This window comes from Solanum verrucosum, unplaced genomic scaffold, assembly GCF_900185275.1.
Source record: "Solanum verrucosum unplaced genomic scaffold, falcon-dt-bn FXZP01000170.1, whole genome shotgun sequence".
In the NCBI taxonomy this organism is placed as follows: Eukaryota; Viridiplantae; Streptophyta; class Magnoliopsida; order Solanales; family Solanaceae; genus Solanum; species Solanum verrucosum.
Genome location: NW_026020395.1, coordinates 57,828 through 73,423, shown reverse-complemented (window position 1 = coordinate 73,423; position 15,596 = coordinate 57,828). Strand labels below are relative to the sequence as shown.

The 15,596-nt window shown below is 35.3% G+C and overlaps 1 protein-coding gene and 1 pseudogene across 1 annotated transcript; one reads left to right on the top strand and one right to left on the bottom strand.

Annotated features, from left to right (window-relative positions):
- The first annotated feature begins 9,160 nt into the window (after positions 1–9,160).
- LOC125839294 (G-type lectin S-receptor-like serine/threonine-protein kinase SD2-5) lies at positions 9,161–11,689 on the top strand. Its single transcript, XM_049518273.1, has one exon. The coding sequence runs from the start codon at positions 9,161–9,163 to the stop codon at positions 11,687–11,689; it is 2,529 nt and encodes an 842-aa protein (XP_049374230.1).
- A 657-nt stretch (positions 11,690–12,346) lies between these two features.
- On the bottom strand, positions 12,347–14,851 carry LOC125839194 (G-type lectin S-receptor-like serine/threonine-protein kinase SD2-5; annotated as a pseudogene).
- Between the last annotated feature and the right edge of the window lie 745 nt (positions 14,852–15,596).

Below are 15,596 nucleotides of genomic sequence, written 5' to 3'. Positions count from 1 at the left end.
CACACAATGTAATATAACACAGAGATTGAAGAGAGGACACCATATCAGAAAGAAACAATATGCATTAGGATCGTATCAGATATAGCCAAAACGAACATACACAATGAAATTAATTTTATACAATGACAAACAATCAAAGAAATATAAAAAATATTATGAACAACATATCCCAAAATTGTAGTCCACCTTACTTTTTTTCTATTAATATACCAACATATTATCTAAATATAACAAACAAATCATTAAATATAGAAGGAAGAATTATATAATTAACAAAATTAAAATGGAAAAGAACAAGGAAAAAATTGATAGCTAAATTGTGACTTACTCTTTCAATAGATTTATTGTACGTTCATCTAAATGTCAAAATAACACTTTCAAATGTATTAGAACCTTTCTGTGCCATCATATAGTTTCATGCAATAGAGAAGACCAAGAAAATTTTCATTCCAAGAAAAAAGGGGTGGAATATGAATTCTTGTACTTTTGAATGCTCTTGATTTGTGTTGTTATTTTCTTTCTACATGTCTTAAATATCTATACATTTCAATAATATGTGGAAGATGAAAATAATTCAAGTTAATTAGAAAGGTTGAAGTGACATATGAAAGTTCAAAAGAGTGATCTTTTCATTTACCACATTCATTGTAATTGAATGTAAGTTAAGTAGTGCGTTCAAAATTTAAAGCTGAAAAAACCTTTCAACTTCAGTAATTAAGTGATGCATGAGTAATAGAAAGACTTTCAAAAATCTGATCATTTGCCTTACGTAATTGAAAGACATTGACTACAAAAATTAAAACTTTCTCCCTAACTTTAAATACTTTAGAAAATTAAATAGAAGGATATAGTAAATTAAAATATTTGTATTTAATTAAATAATTAATCAAATTTTAATTTAGTATAAGGGCAAAATGGTAATTCAACTTTTTACTTTGGAGCTTCCCACTTATAATAATATATGATATGATATGATGATGATAAATAGATAGTAGGTGTATTTTGAACCTGTACTTTCTAAAATACAATGAGTTAAGTGGTAAAAACTTAATAGCTGGACCCTCAAATTAAGATGGGCATAATATATTGATAGACCCTTAAACTTGGTCTCAAGTTAAAATGGGCAGTTGAAGATGTCCACGAGACACAGTGGGAAAGAGTTGAAGTGTCTAGTTGTCAGTTGAGCCAAGTTGAAGTGTATAGATGTGTCGTCGCAACTAGGCAAAGATGGCAACTCTGCCCAACCTTGCAGCTTTCGATCGTCCAACAGATTCTTTGCTCCCGGGGCAGAGTTTGGTTTCTGGGCAGAAGCTCACAGCAACTGTCTCCGTAACCAATCAAAGTCAAGGTTTGTTTTCTCTTAGTGTTCTCAATGGAGGCGTAGACACTTACATAGATTCTGACCCACCTCATGAGTTTTACTATACTTCAAAATTATATGCCTATGATATTTATTACAGTTTTGAGGGTCAAGCCCTTACTGCTTTCCCTGACACTGATACCTCAGCTCAATTCATGAGGTTTGAGTCTGAAGGGCATTCATGAGGTTTGAGTCTAATTCAAGATAAAAATATTCAGTTTACTCTACTTATAATCAATCATATTTTAATATTTTTTTATATATAAGAAATAACTATAAGAATTAGAGTGCTGTGAAAAATAAATAAATTTGTGTTCTTAGAAAAATTATCGAAGTACACCTTTTTTTGATGGGTTCGAATGATATTTGACCATTCTTTGTCCACCTATCACATATTAATTAATGAAAATATATGAATCAAGTGCATTCTCTATTTCATATACAAATATTTTACTACGTCCTTTTTTCTTTTGCATTCTTACTTCAAGCTCTCTACATGATCAACATATTAATCAACACAATCTAGCTAGAATAATTTACATGGTAAAAAGTTGTGAAAATACAGAGAAACTGATAACTAACTTACCGTCTCTTGCATCATTCTTGCAAGCCGTGAAGAGCTTTAAAACCCAACCACATAGGTAGAAATTAATCGTAAATTTGCGGAAGGAAGAAAATAAAATAGATTGTTAGAGTGTATCGATAGGAAAAGAAAAGAAAACACCTAAAGTCAAACAAAAATCAACAATGATTAGTGATATCGACAACTAAAATGTACAACAAAAATGTAATCAGATTAACGATTAGTCGCAATAAATAAATTCTTACAAACGAATAGTCTATAGAGAAGGGATACAAACACGTCAAACAACTAAATAGCTTGCCTAAGAAAGGGAAGGGGTGAAAGAGTTGGAGAAACTTATAAAGAGAAAAAACTCTTGAACTGCGGAGCAAGGGATGTTTTTTTCTGCAGAAGATTTTGATTGGTTTTTTTCTTTAGTTTTGAACTTTTCTAATATGATAGAACTTTAGATAAGCTCTGAGAAGAAAAATACATTTGAAGTTAATATGAAAACATATAGTATATGGAACTAAGAAATTAAAGATTTTATTGATTAATATTTATTGAAATTCTTTAAATAAGATAGAAGATGATTAGTCTTTTAATTAATTTAAAAAGAAGAATGTCCTTATATATATATATATAAAACAAACTTTACTAATTTCCATGATGTCAGATTGAAAGAAGATGTGGAAACGAATTAAAGGTATAGGAATTTGAAAAGTATAGCTTTAGAAGTTATAAAGACTTCACATAAATGACATATTAAGTTATTTAAAAATTCAAGCAATATTATTATTTTCAAGAAATTTAATTGATATATTTATATTAATGTTATATGACTAATTTAATCCTTAAAGGGTATAAATCTTTAATTTTTGATGGGCATTTTGGTAATATAACTTTGCACAAAAAGCTCCCACTTTTAATATAGGGTAAAAGGTCAAATATGCCCCTAAATTATTCGAAAAGATCTAGATATACCCTCCGTTTAAAGTTTGGCTCACTCATGCCCTCACCGTCCAACTTTTCGTCTAAATATGCCCTTATGGGCGTTAGTAGGCCTGCTAGACATATCCAACTCATTTTTCATTTCTTTAAATGCCACATGGAATTGTCATGTCATTTTGACTTTACCACATGACATTTATATGAAAATAGAAAGGGATCAATTATGTCCCTAAAAAATTCGAACCCATAAACACCTAATCCAACCCATAAATCAACACCCCTTTTAAATAAACTACCCAACCCATTTTCAACAATTTTGTTTAAATTTTTATTTTTTTCGATAAATTCCGAAAATTAGTAATTGATTAATAAAAAATAGGAAAAATATGAAAAAAATATAAAATTAACGCCAAAAATTCACAAATAAATATTGTAACCTTAAATTCAACAATTTTTAAAATTTTTTATTTTTTTCGGTAAATCCCGAAAATGAGTAATTGATTAATAAAAAATATATAAAATTAACGCCAAAAAATCACAAACAAATATAGTAACCTTAAATTCAAAAATTTCAACAATTTTTTTTAAATTTTTATTTTTTTCGGCAAATTCCGAAAATGAGTATTTTATTAAAAAGAATAAAAATTAAAAAAAATTGTTGAAATTTTTGAATTTAAGGTTACTATATTTATTTCTGATTTTTTGGCGTTAATTTTATATTTTTTTTCATATTTTTCATATTTTTTATTAATCAATTACTAATTTTCGGGATTTACCCAAAAAAATAAAAATTTAAACAAAATTGTTGAAAACGGGTCGGGTAGTTAATTTAAAGGGGGGGGGGTTGATTTATTGTTCGGATTAGGTGTTTATGGGTTCAAATTTTTAGGGGCATAATTGATCCCTTTAATTTCCATTTTTATATAAATGTCATGTGGTAAAGTCAAAATGACATGACAATTCCATGTGACATTTAAAGAAATGGAAAATGAGCTGGATATGTCTAGCATGCCAACTAACGCCCATAAAGGCATATTTAGACGAAAAGTTGGACGGCGAGGGCATGAGTGAGCCAAACTTTAAACGGATAGTATATCTAGACCTTTTCGAATAGTTTAGGGGCATATTTGATCCTTTACCCTTTAATATAATATGATGCTATGATGATATGATATGATATATGATAGTAGGTGTATTTTGAACCTATACTTTCTCAAATACAATGAGTTAAGTGGTAAAAACTTAATAGCTGGACCCTCAAATTAAGATGGGCATAATATATTGATAGACACTTTAACTTGGTCTCAAGTTAAAATGGGCAGTTGAAGATGTCCACGAGACATAGTGGGAAAGAGTTGAAGTGTCTAGTTGTCAGTTGAGCCAAGTTGAAGTGTATAGATGTGTAGTCGCAACTAGGCAAAGATGGCAACTCTGCCCAACCTTGCAGCTTTCGATCATCCAACAGATTCTTTGCTCTCGGGGAAGAGTTTGGTTTCTGGGCAGAAGCTCACAGCAACTGTCTCCGTAACCAATCAAAGTCAAGGTTTGTTTTCTCTTATTGTTCTCAATGAAGGCGTGGGCACTTACATAGATTCTGACCCACCTCATGAGTTTTACTATACTTCAAAATTATATGCCTATGATATTTATTACAGTTTTGAGGGTCAAACCCTTACTGCTTTCCCTGACACTGATACCTCAGCTCAATTCATGAGGTTTGAGTCTGAAGGGCATTTATGGGTATACATATGGGATGTAAATACATCTAATTGGAAAGAGCCAGTAGAAATTTGGTCGCCACATGTGGGGAAGTGTGGATATCCAATGGTGTGTGGAAGATATAGCATAAGAAACACAAATCTTGGATGAAGGGAAAATTTTTAGGCCATCTATCCTAAGAAACACAAATCTTGGATGTACGGAGCTGACATCCATTTCCTGCGATTCTTTGCAGTACCATAGTCTTGTAGAGCTCAAATACGCCACATATTTTTCATTCGAGAAAGCACACTTTTTACTAAATTAGAGCATGTTGTGACCTGAATGAGAGGAACACCAGGGTATTTAGTGTTATCTCCTGTATTCAGATTAGCAAACCAGAAATAATAAAAGATGAAAAGAAAAACACAAAGAACTATCCGAGTCCACAGAACCTACTGTGTGTCCTTAAGAAATTTAATCCCCTCAAGTACCTGAGGTTGCAGATTAATTCCTCCCAAGATAAAACGGATTAACCATTAAAGAAGTAGTGGTACCTCAAACTTCGAAAATTTCAACGAACTCAAAATGACAGCAACGAATCACACACACAGATACGATCGATCGATTTTGTTTTGTAAGAAATGTATGCAAAAGAAGGGAAGAATTCGATACAGAAAAATGAGAGAAAACCTCTCTATTTATAGCCAACAAAGGGTAAAGGTCACAACCATTTGGAAAGAAGACAACCTTTCAGAAAGGTCACAACACTTTGGAAAAGACATAACCTTTCAAACGGTCACAATCCTTTAGAAAGGACACAACCTTTCATAAAGTTCACAACCCTTCGGCATAGTCACAACTCTTTAGGAGAGTCACAACCCTTCATTTCCTGTTCATACCTTTAAAACCCGACAATCCCCCACATGAATAGGGAATGGCTATTGTTAAAACATATGCATGAAAAACTGTGTGATTCGTAATTAAGGATTGATTGTCTCTGGATAAGTGGGTTTCCCTTTGAACTTTCCGTAGTGAACATATATCGAATATACTCGGTCAATCGATAGATTTGATATCTTTGAACCGTCGAGCTTTGGTGTATACCTAGACAACATAAGTCACACAATCAACCCTTGAACTGTTTTTGATTCTCATTGTTTTGTTCGTTTCAGCCATGAACACGTCTCGATTTATAAGTGCGTAGAGAACTGGCCTTACCAGATTCTCCTTGAAGCGGCTTACAGTTCACACTTACATAGGTGATTTCTAAATGTGTTATCCCGTAGATACACCATTTGATATATCCTGTATCAAACTTAGAAATCATTAAAAAGTCCTAATGCCTTTATCCTTGTTACTGAACATTGTCTTATCATGAGAATGGACCATAAAAAATATTTTGACAATGTTGAACCGTTATCAATGACTTTGTTTGATCTCCTTGAACCTAGATCTTGGGATCTCCAGTCTCCTAGGTAGAGTTACCGCCACAATGACTTGTTCTCGGCCATAGTCCCATTCCCTTTGATAATCTATCAACTCCCTCTCCAGTTAGGCCTTTTATACGTGGATCCGACACATTATCATTTGACTTTACATAGTCAATTATGATAATTCCACTAGAGAGTAGTTCTCTAACGATATTATGTCTACGTCATATATGACGAGACTTTCCATTATACATCATGCTCCATGCCCTACCTATTGCAAATTAACTCTCACTGTGTATGCATACTGGAGCTAAAAGGTTTGGGCCAAAAATCTTTCAAGAAATTTTGGAGTCATTCAACTTCTTTACCGGCCTTATCTAGAGTGATAAACTCAGATTTCATAGTAGAACGAGCGATACATATCTGTTTGGAAGGTTTCCAAGAGACTGCTCCTCTACCAAGAGTAAATACATATCCACTCGTGGATTTTACTTCATTTGACCTGGTGATTCAATTTGCATCACTATATTCTTCCAATACTGTTGAATATTAGTTATAATGCAAAGCAATAGTTTTTTGAAGTATGTTTTAAATACTCCAAAACTTTTTTCATTATCATCCAATGAGTTTGATTGAGATTACTCGTGAACCGACTTAGTTTATTAATAGCATATGCTATATCTGATCGCGTACACTTCATGATATATATCATATTTCTCAATACTCTAGCACAATCCAATTGTGAGTCACTTTTGCTTTCATTCTTTTAAAGTACAAATCTCACATTTATTGGAGTCTTGACAATATTGAAATCCAAATGCTTGAACTTGTCAAGTACATTTTCAATCACATCAGTAACTTCAATGTCTTTCATATCGAAGTTACTTTCTAGTATATGCTTAGTAGCATTTATGTTAGAAATGTCTCTTTTGACGATCACAATGTCATCAACATAAAAACAAATAAGAGCTTATGCCTTTTGGTGTTTTTATGATCTCCTTACAAGTGCAGGGACCTGGTCCTCTGCAGAGTATGAATACTCGTCCAGCTGTCAAAGTGCGGTACAGTTGTAAAAGTTGTCTGCGTCAGAAGCTGCAGAGTACTTCACCAATCAGAAGCAAAGAGGTTGCTTGTACGTTTGGTAATAACTTTTTATGGTATATACTAAACAAAATACAACAATATTACTCATTCATTCAAAGAGAGAAATATTTCAAGCTTCAAGAACAGCAAGGGATCTGATCGATTACTTCAAGAGCTTCTTGTACCAGCTGTTACTTTGTTTGCTTGTAATAGTGCTTACATTGTAGGATTCATTTCACTTGTGAAAGAAACGTTTCAAATTTGTGTGAATCATTGTAAGAACTAGGTTAAGGGTAACTTAGGGTCTTACTCTAAAGTCTATATTAATCGGTCAGGATTAGTATAGTGGGCGGTGTTGTATCCGCTTAGCAAAGTCTAAGTTATCTAGGGGTGATAGCTTAGTGGGCAGTGTTGCATCTGCTCTGGCTCATCTAAGTAATAGGAGGTATTGCTTAGAGTTGGGATTAGTAGGCTAATCTCGGTTTGTAAACTTGCTTTTACTTTTGCTTGGAGAAGATTAGTGAAAGAAGTTTGAAAAGTCCTGGCAGGCCAGGTCGTGGTTTTACTCCCTTGAGCAAGGAGGTTTCCACGTAAAGTTGTTGTGCAATCTTTACTTTCAGCACTTTGTTTATTTTCTGTTAGTGTAACTGTGTTGAGGACCTGGTCCCATAGAAAACGTGGACGCATACATTCCAACAGGGTCATTTATATAATACATACTCCCTCCGTCCCTATTTAGTTGTCCATATTTCCACTTTTAGTTGTCCATTTTGACAAATCAAGAAAGGACAACAAATTTTTTCCTATTATACCCTTATTTAAAGTGAAGAGTTGTCATAAATAAAGTAAATAAACTTATGAACTTTCCAGCATTGACTAGTTATCTTGAGTGAATTTATTTTGGAAGTAAATTATACTATAAGGATAAAATTGTAACTTCACTATGTTAATCATTGTTGCCTTAATCTGTGTGCCATTTCTAAAGTGGACAACTAAATAGGGACGGAGGGAGTAATACATAAATGTATCCTTTAACTTGACCTCATTTCACATTTATATCATCCAACTTTGGTGTGCACAAAGAGACACTTAAACTTGAATAAAGTTGAACAAGAGTAAACAGAAATAAAATTCAAATACATAATTTTCTAAAATGTATTATATGTATTCTACCTCCAGAATTCTCCAACTAGTCCAAGTTGACGTACCTCATTATGCACTAGGATATATATATATATATATATATATATATATATCTTCCTTTTCCTTGTTGGTACAGATAGGAATGACAATGGAACGGGACAGAGCAAGGTTTTAACGAGGAAGAGCAACCTGATATCAGGTTTTGCCCGTCCCTCAAGAAGTAGCTTTTGGAATTGAGTTAAGCCCATGTGTCTGAGTCAAGTCTATTTTCGTTTGAGCTCGCGATCCAGTTCATTTTTATTTGAGCTCCCGATCCATGCTCCAATTGGTTGTAGACATGAATGGGGTGTTATTTAAAAAAATGCAGTTTCTGCTCATGAGGGTCTCATTTTTTTAGTTTATTATTTTATAGCAATAAAGAAGCAACCTGGAACTTGTAAGAATAAAGGGAATGTTTATAGTCTCCATTAATATAATAGGAAAAAGGAAGACATTAGTCTGTATTCCCACTTTGCTTTAAAATATTAAAAAGGAAACAAGTGATTTTCCACTGTAAATAATTCTATCATATTCATCCTTCACGTGTAAAAGGGAATATCCAGATCATGACCACTTTATGCTTGTGAAAAGTATCATATGAGTAATGATAATATTTATAATGAATTAGTTTATACGAATAAATTGTTTGAGCAAAAGCTACTGAGTTTGGTATCATTGAACTTGTATCTGTGCTTCTAGCTCCGTCCCTGATTGAAAGTAGACAAACTTTTGTAAAAAAATAATACCACATGGAATGAAAGTTTTTTGTGTGGCCGCCCTCTTGTATTGACCAAAGAGACGCGTTCCCAAAAGAAAGGCATTATTAGAACACAGAAGGAGTTTCTAGCAAAGCAGATTTCAAACATTTTCTTTTGTTAGCTTTAGTAAGAAATGATTGCAGAGCAGAGATTGTATTTTGCTCATGTCCTGTTCATCATTTATCTTCAGTTTTTGTCATTCAGGTTTGCTTCATCCCAGATTTCATGGTACCTAAATGGCAGTTATTTGAATTCTACTGCTGGACTTTCCACTTCATGGACCAATAGGCCGTTTTGGTTTGATGCACAATCCACATATGGATCATCTCTCTCGACACCTATCCTTCTGAGTGGAATAAATGGAAATAAATACCACTTTTGTGGCTTCTACTGCAATAGCCAAAGTGTTGAATGCCTTCTCGGGATCTTCTTTGCATTCCCGGACAGCTCCTCTACTGAGAGAAAGTTAATGGATTTCCAGTTGGTTTGGTCTGCTAATCGAGACCGTCCAGTGAAAGCCAATGCAACCTTGCAACTAGGCCAAGATGGCAACTTGGTCTTGGCAGACTCTGATGGCACTTTTGTTTGGTCCACTAATACTACTGGAAAATCTGTTTCTGGCTTAAACATGACAGAAACGGGGAATCTCGTGCTCTTTGACAAAGCCAATCGCACAGTTTGGCAGTCGTTCGATCATCCTACAGATTCTTTGCTCCCGGGGCAGAGCTTGGTTTCTGGGAGGAAGCTCATAGCAAGCGTTTCAGCAACCAATTGGAGTCAAAGTTTGCTTTCTTTAACTATTATCAATGGAAGCTGGGCCACTTACATCGAAACTGATCCACCTCTGTTTTACTATGCTTCAAGTAATCCGGATACTAGTACTTATTTCAGTTTTGATGGTCAAACACTTACTGTTCCGCAAGACCCTCCTAAATCACCAGCTCAATTCATGAAGCTTGGGCCTGATGGACATTTATGGGTATACCAATGGGACGAGAATGCATTAGATTGGAAAGTCATATCTGATGTTTTGTTTAATATACATGCAAAGAACTGTGGGTACCCAATGGTGTGTGGAAGATATGGCATTTGTACAAGTAATGGGAAATGTAGTTGTCCGCCAGAGCGAAATTTCTTCAAACCATTAGATGAGAGGAAAATAGATGTTGGATGTTTACAGCTGACTTCCATTTACTGCAACTCTTCGCAGTATCATAGTTATGTAGAGCTCAAGAATACCACATATTTTGCATTTGAGTTCAGTGATGAACTAATTTCGGGCATATTACCGTTTGAGGGGAAGAAGTTGGAAGATTGCAAAGGGGCTTGTCTGAGAAACTGTTCCTGCAAAGCTGTTGTCTTCGTATATGATTTGGATGGGGCTACAACTGGGAGCTGTTTATTACTGGATGAGGTCTTTTCTCTCGTAGACACCGAGGACGGAATGGACAAGCGAGTATTTCTTAAGGTGCAGAATTCCTCAAACACTCAGAATCAGTCTCAAACCATTTCTGAAGGAAAAAAATCAAGACCTCACATAGTGATAATAGGATCTACTCTTGCAGCTTTCTTTGGGATAATGTTAAATATCACAGCTTTCTTTGTTATCTTTAAAAAGAGGACAAAAGCTTCTAGAAAGGATGGGGGTTTTCTGGATCTCGAACCAATCTTTCCAGGAATGCTAACTCGGTTCTCTTACAATGAGCTAAGAATAATAACTGAAGATTTCAGCAGAAAGCTCGGGGAAGGAGGATTTGGCTCAGTATATGAAGGAACACTGAGTAATGGCACAAAAATAGCTGTAAAGCGTCTGGATGGTCTAGGTCATGTGATGGAATCATTCTTAACAGAAGTAAACATAGTCGGTGGGATTCACCACGTCAATCTGGTAAAACTCATTGGATTTTGTGCCGAAAAGACCCAAAGACTTCTGATCTATGAACACATGGTAAATGGATCACTAGATAGGTGGATTTATCATAAAAATGAAGAAAATGGGCTTAGATGGCATACAAGGCAAAGGATTATAACAGATATTGCCAAAGGATTAGCTTATCTTCATGACGAATGCAGCCAGAAGATAATTCATTTGGACATCAAACCACAAAATATCCTTCTAGATAAAAATTTCAATGCTAAGATATCTGATTTTGGTCTGTCGAAACTGATCGATAAAGACGAAAGCAAAGTTGTAACTAGGATGAGAGGAACACCAGGGTATTTGGCTCCTGAATGGTTGAGGTCAGTTATCACTGAGAAAGTAGACGTGTATGCATTTGGAATTGTGCTGTTGGAGCTGTTGTGTGGGAGAAAGAATTTGGATCGGTCCCAAGCTGATGAGGATGTCCATTTGCTAAGTGTTTTCGAAAGAAAATCGGAACAACAGCAGCTTATGGATATTGTTGACAAAAACAATGAGGATATGCAGATCCACAAAGAAGCAGTGACAGAAATGATGAGCATTGCTGCGTGGTGTCTACAGGGTGATTTCACCAAGAGGCCTTCCATGTCATTGGTGGTTAAGGCATTGGAAGGTTTGGTGACTGTTGAAACAAACTTGGATTACGATTTCACAAGCCTACCCGAGGTTGAGGATTGCAACCAACAGAGGGAAGACACTATCAGCTTAATATTGCCTTCAATTTTATCCGGTCCAAGGTGAACAACTAGCTTAAGAGGTAGTAAGTTTTTTTTTCCTTTCCCTAGTCTATGTCTTTCTTTTGTGAAAATGTATTTCCATGCTTCATCACCAGATCCATCTTTCTCTTGTACATAAATTTGGCTAAAAGGTAAACTATGTCATAATGTAAAAGGTAAACTTAAGTAGCTTTGATAGATAACCAATTAACGTCTCGTGGCAGAGATGGATAGCATTTTCTTTTCTAATTTGGATCTTTGTGGATCAATACATCTTCATATGCAGCACATTTTATATTTCTAAGAGTAAGGGGTCTACTTATTCTGTGTTATAAACAGAAAAAACTGCAGTAAAACATCTTAGTTTCCATATCGTTAAAGCTTCCAAGATGTCTTCATGTGTGGTTTGACCAAAGAAGAACACACTCAGAGCTAGGTAAAAAGAAAAGGGATCATCAGCGCAATCAGATTTAATTCATCAAAATGGAGGAGGCAATCCATTCATCAATACTCAATAAGTTAATTAGACTGCACGAAAACTAACATTTTTCTAGTAGACAGTGTGTTCTACTTTTCTAAATTATGTTTCTGAAATAGTATTGATATAATAAGGAATTATGAAATACACAAAATGGCTTTTCGCATTAGCTATTCAGTCTTGATGATAAATACTACTAAGAATTTACCTAGGTCCTGACAACTGTGATGGAAGTGGTAAACTGATACCAACCACAGATTCCCTTTCTTGATTAGTTCCGGCAACTCTTCTCGTCATTGTTGGAAATGTGAAGCTGTAATCCAAGTCGGTTTCAGCAGCCACTAAACCCTGAAACACCTTAACTACCAACGACATGGAAGGCCTCTTAGTATAATCACTTTGTAAACACCAGGCTGCAATCTTCATCATTTCCACAGCCTCTTTTCTATGTCGCTGCATGTCTTCACTCTTCTTGTCCACCATTTCCAAGAGTTGTCTCTCCTCTGCTTTTCTCATGAACAAACTAAGCAAATGCATATCATCCTCATCTTGATGACGATCCAAATTCTTCCAGTCGCAGATGATTTCCAAAATCACAACCCCAAAGCTATAAACATCCACTTTCTCAGTAATGACCTCATGTAACCATTCAGGTGCTAAATAGCCTGGTGTTCCTCTCATTGTTGTAACTATCTTACTTTCATCTTTCCCCACAAGCTTTGATAACCCAAAATCTGATACTTTTGCATTGAGATTATGATCAAGAAGAATGTTCTGAGGTTTAATATCCAAATGAATAATTTTGTTGTTACAGTCTTCATGTAGGTAAGCTAGGCCCTTGGCGACGTCTGATATGATTTTTTTCCTGACATCCCATGTGAGAGATTTTTCCCATGTTCCGTGAAAAATCCACCTATCTAAAGAGCCATTGGCCATGTATTCATAAACCAGAAGTCTGTGTGATTTCTCAGCACAAAATCCAACAAGTTTTACCAGATTAACATGGTGAATGCTACCGATTGTTGCTACCTCAGCTAAGAATGATTTCTTCACATTACCAAAACCTTGCAGACGCTTCACCGCTATTTTGGTGCCATCACTCATTGTTCCTTCAAATACAGAACCAAATCCCCCTTCCCCAAGTTTCTCACTGAAATTTTCAGTCATCACAGTGAGTTCCTCATAGGAAAATCTAGTAGGCATTCCTGGTATTTGATCAAGGAACTCCTCCTCGTCTTGCTCGAGCCCTTTTCTCCTTCTGAAAATATAGGCAAAGCAAGTTAAAACCATGAGAAGCAAACCAAATGATGCTCCGATGGTGGATCCTACAATTGCTGGGACACGCTTTGATTTCTTCTCTGAAGAGAAAAGTGATGGAGAGGCTTGTAAGTTAGAAGAGCTCTGCACCTTGATGAAAAGAGTGGTCTTGTTGGGTGCTCCATAATCGTATGTGAGCGAGAATACATCATTCAACAATGCGCAGTGACCCATTGTGTTACCAGGACCACTAAATTGAAATTGAGCTGCTTTGCAAGAACAATTGCTTAAGCAAGACCTTTTGCAATTCTCCCAATCTGTTTTGTTTGTACCATATTGCAAATAGAGGGGAATATAAGCTATGTACTTGAGCTCCATAAAAATATGCTATTGGGAATGTTCACAAGAGATAGGTGTGATAAGGACACACCCTTGGTTTGGCTGCCTGTAATTTATTTGCTGGAGAAAGTTAGTCTGATCAACCGCGGTTTGAGGACAAGTACACTGCCCATTTGCACAAACAGAGTAATTCCCACACACAGTTGGATACCCACACTCACCAATGTAGTCTGTCAATAGATCAGCCTCCTCTAACCAAGATCCTCTCCAGTGATACACCCTTAAATGCCCATCATACCCAAACCTCATGAATCTAGTATTTGAAAATACAAAATTTAGGAATAATGCCCCATTGAAAATCATTATTTTCGAATCAAAGATTAGTCCAGGAAACGGGGAACCTTTATCCCCAAGTCTTGAGACATAGAGTTGACGTGGATTTGACTCAATGTATGCTAAAAAGCCAAATAATTGAACTTCAAATGTGAACAAACCTTCACTCCAATTTGTTGCTGATACACTGGATCTCAGCTTTTGTCCAGCATTTGTCATTTGTCCAGCAACCAAAGTGTCTGTAGGATGATCAAAAGACTGCCAAATGATGTAGTTACTTTTGTCAAAGAGAACAATATTTCCCAGTACTGTCAATTTGAATCCCGCAACAACCTTTCCTCTTGTGCTTGTGCTTGTACTCCAAATCAAAGTGCCATCTGAGTCCATCAAGAATAAGCCTCCATCTTGCCTAAGTTGCAAGGTTGCATTAGCTCTAACTGGATTATTCCGATTTGCTGACCAAACTAATCTCGCGTAATATAGATAAGAATTATTGTTACTGATCTTTGGGAATAAAAGAACGCCAAAAACGCAAGCAGTACCATTGTAATCACATAAGAAACCACAGACAAACAGAGTCTCGTTCCCTTCTCTCGATAGGATGGGTGTCAGTGTGGCTCCATCTGTGGAATTCACTACATAGGAGCGGGCGCGGCTATTGATCCACGAAATGGAGGAATTGGTGATAAAAGCTTCAGGAGGTTGACAACTAATCAAATGCTGTGAAGAAATGATGAGTAGACTGGCCATGAAAAGAATGGCACTATAATTAAGCACCATTGTACTACTTTTATCAGAAAGAAGGCTCTGCTTGATTGATCACTATGTCTTAAAATTCATCGTTTTATTCGAGTAGTTTTTTCTTCGAAAAATTGTGGTTTCAAATCCTCAGAATTCGATTGGTTTCGAATTCTCAATTTGTAGCCACAACTAAATCCATACCATCAGTTTTTTTTTTGTCCTGTTGTTGTGCTTTTTCTTAGTGTAGAGTTAAAAGGAAGAAAAATATAACAAAATTCTAACATTTGTGACAACAATAGCATTTTAATACTGACAAAACCCAATAAAGGTGACAACAATAGCATGACTTGAATAAAAATAAAGAAAATAACACGGAAGCGAAAATATGTGAAATTCAAGAATAAAATCTTTAAAATTGAAAAAGAGAAAAGGGTTTGATATACCCTTTAACTTTCCAATTTAGAGCTGAAGCGGCTCACATAGATATGCCCTTTCCTTTTCCTCTAACAGAAATGAAAAAAAAAATATTTTTTTTTTATTAAGAAAAAAAATCCATGTAGGAATATATTTGAAAATCACCCAGCTCCCAATTGGATGAGGACGGCGGATCTCCTCCCGGGGAATCAATATCCAGTGCCAGCTCTATGCTTTGATAATTAAGGCATATGCCTTAGTCCTTCAATTTTAGGGGCCTCAAATTTTTGTCAAGAATAAATTATGTGTCAATTTTTTAATATAAAAATTAATTATTTATGATAAAAAGTATCTTTTTAAAAAATATATA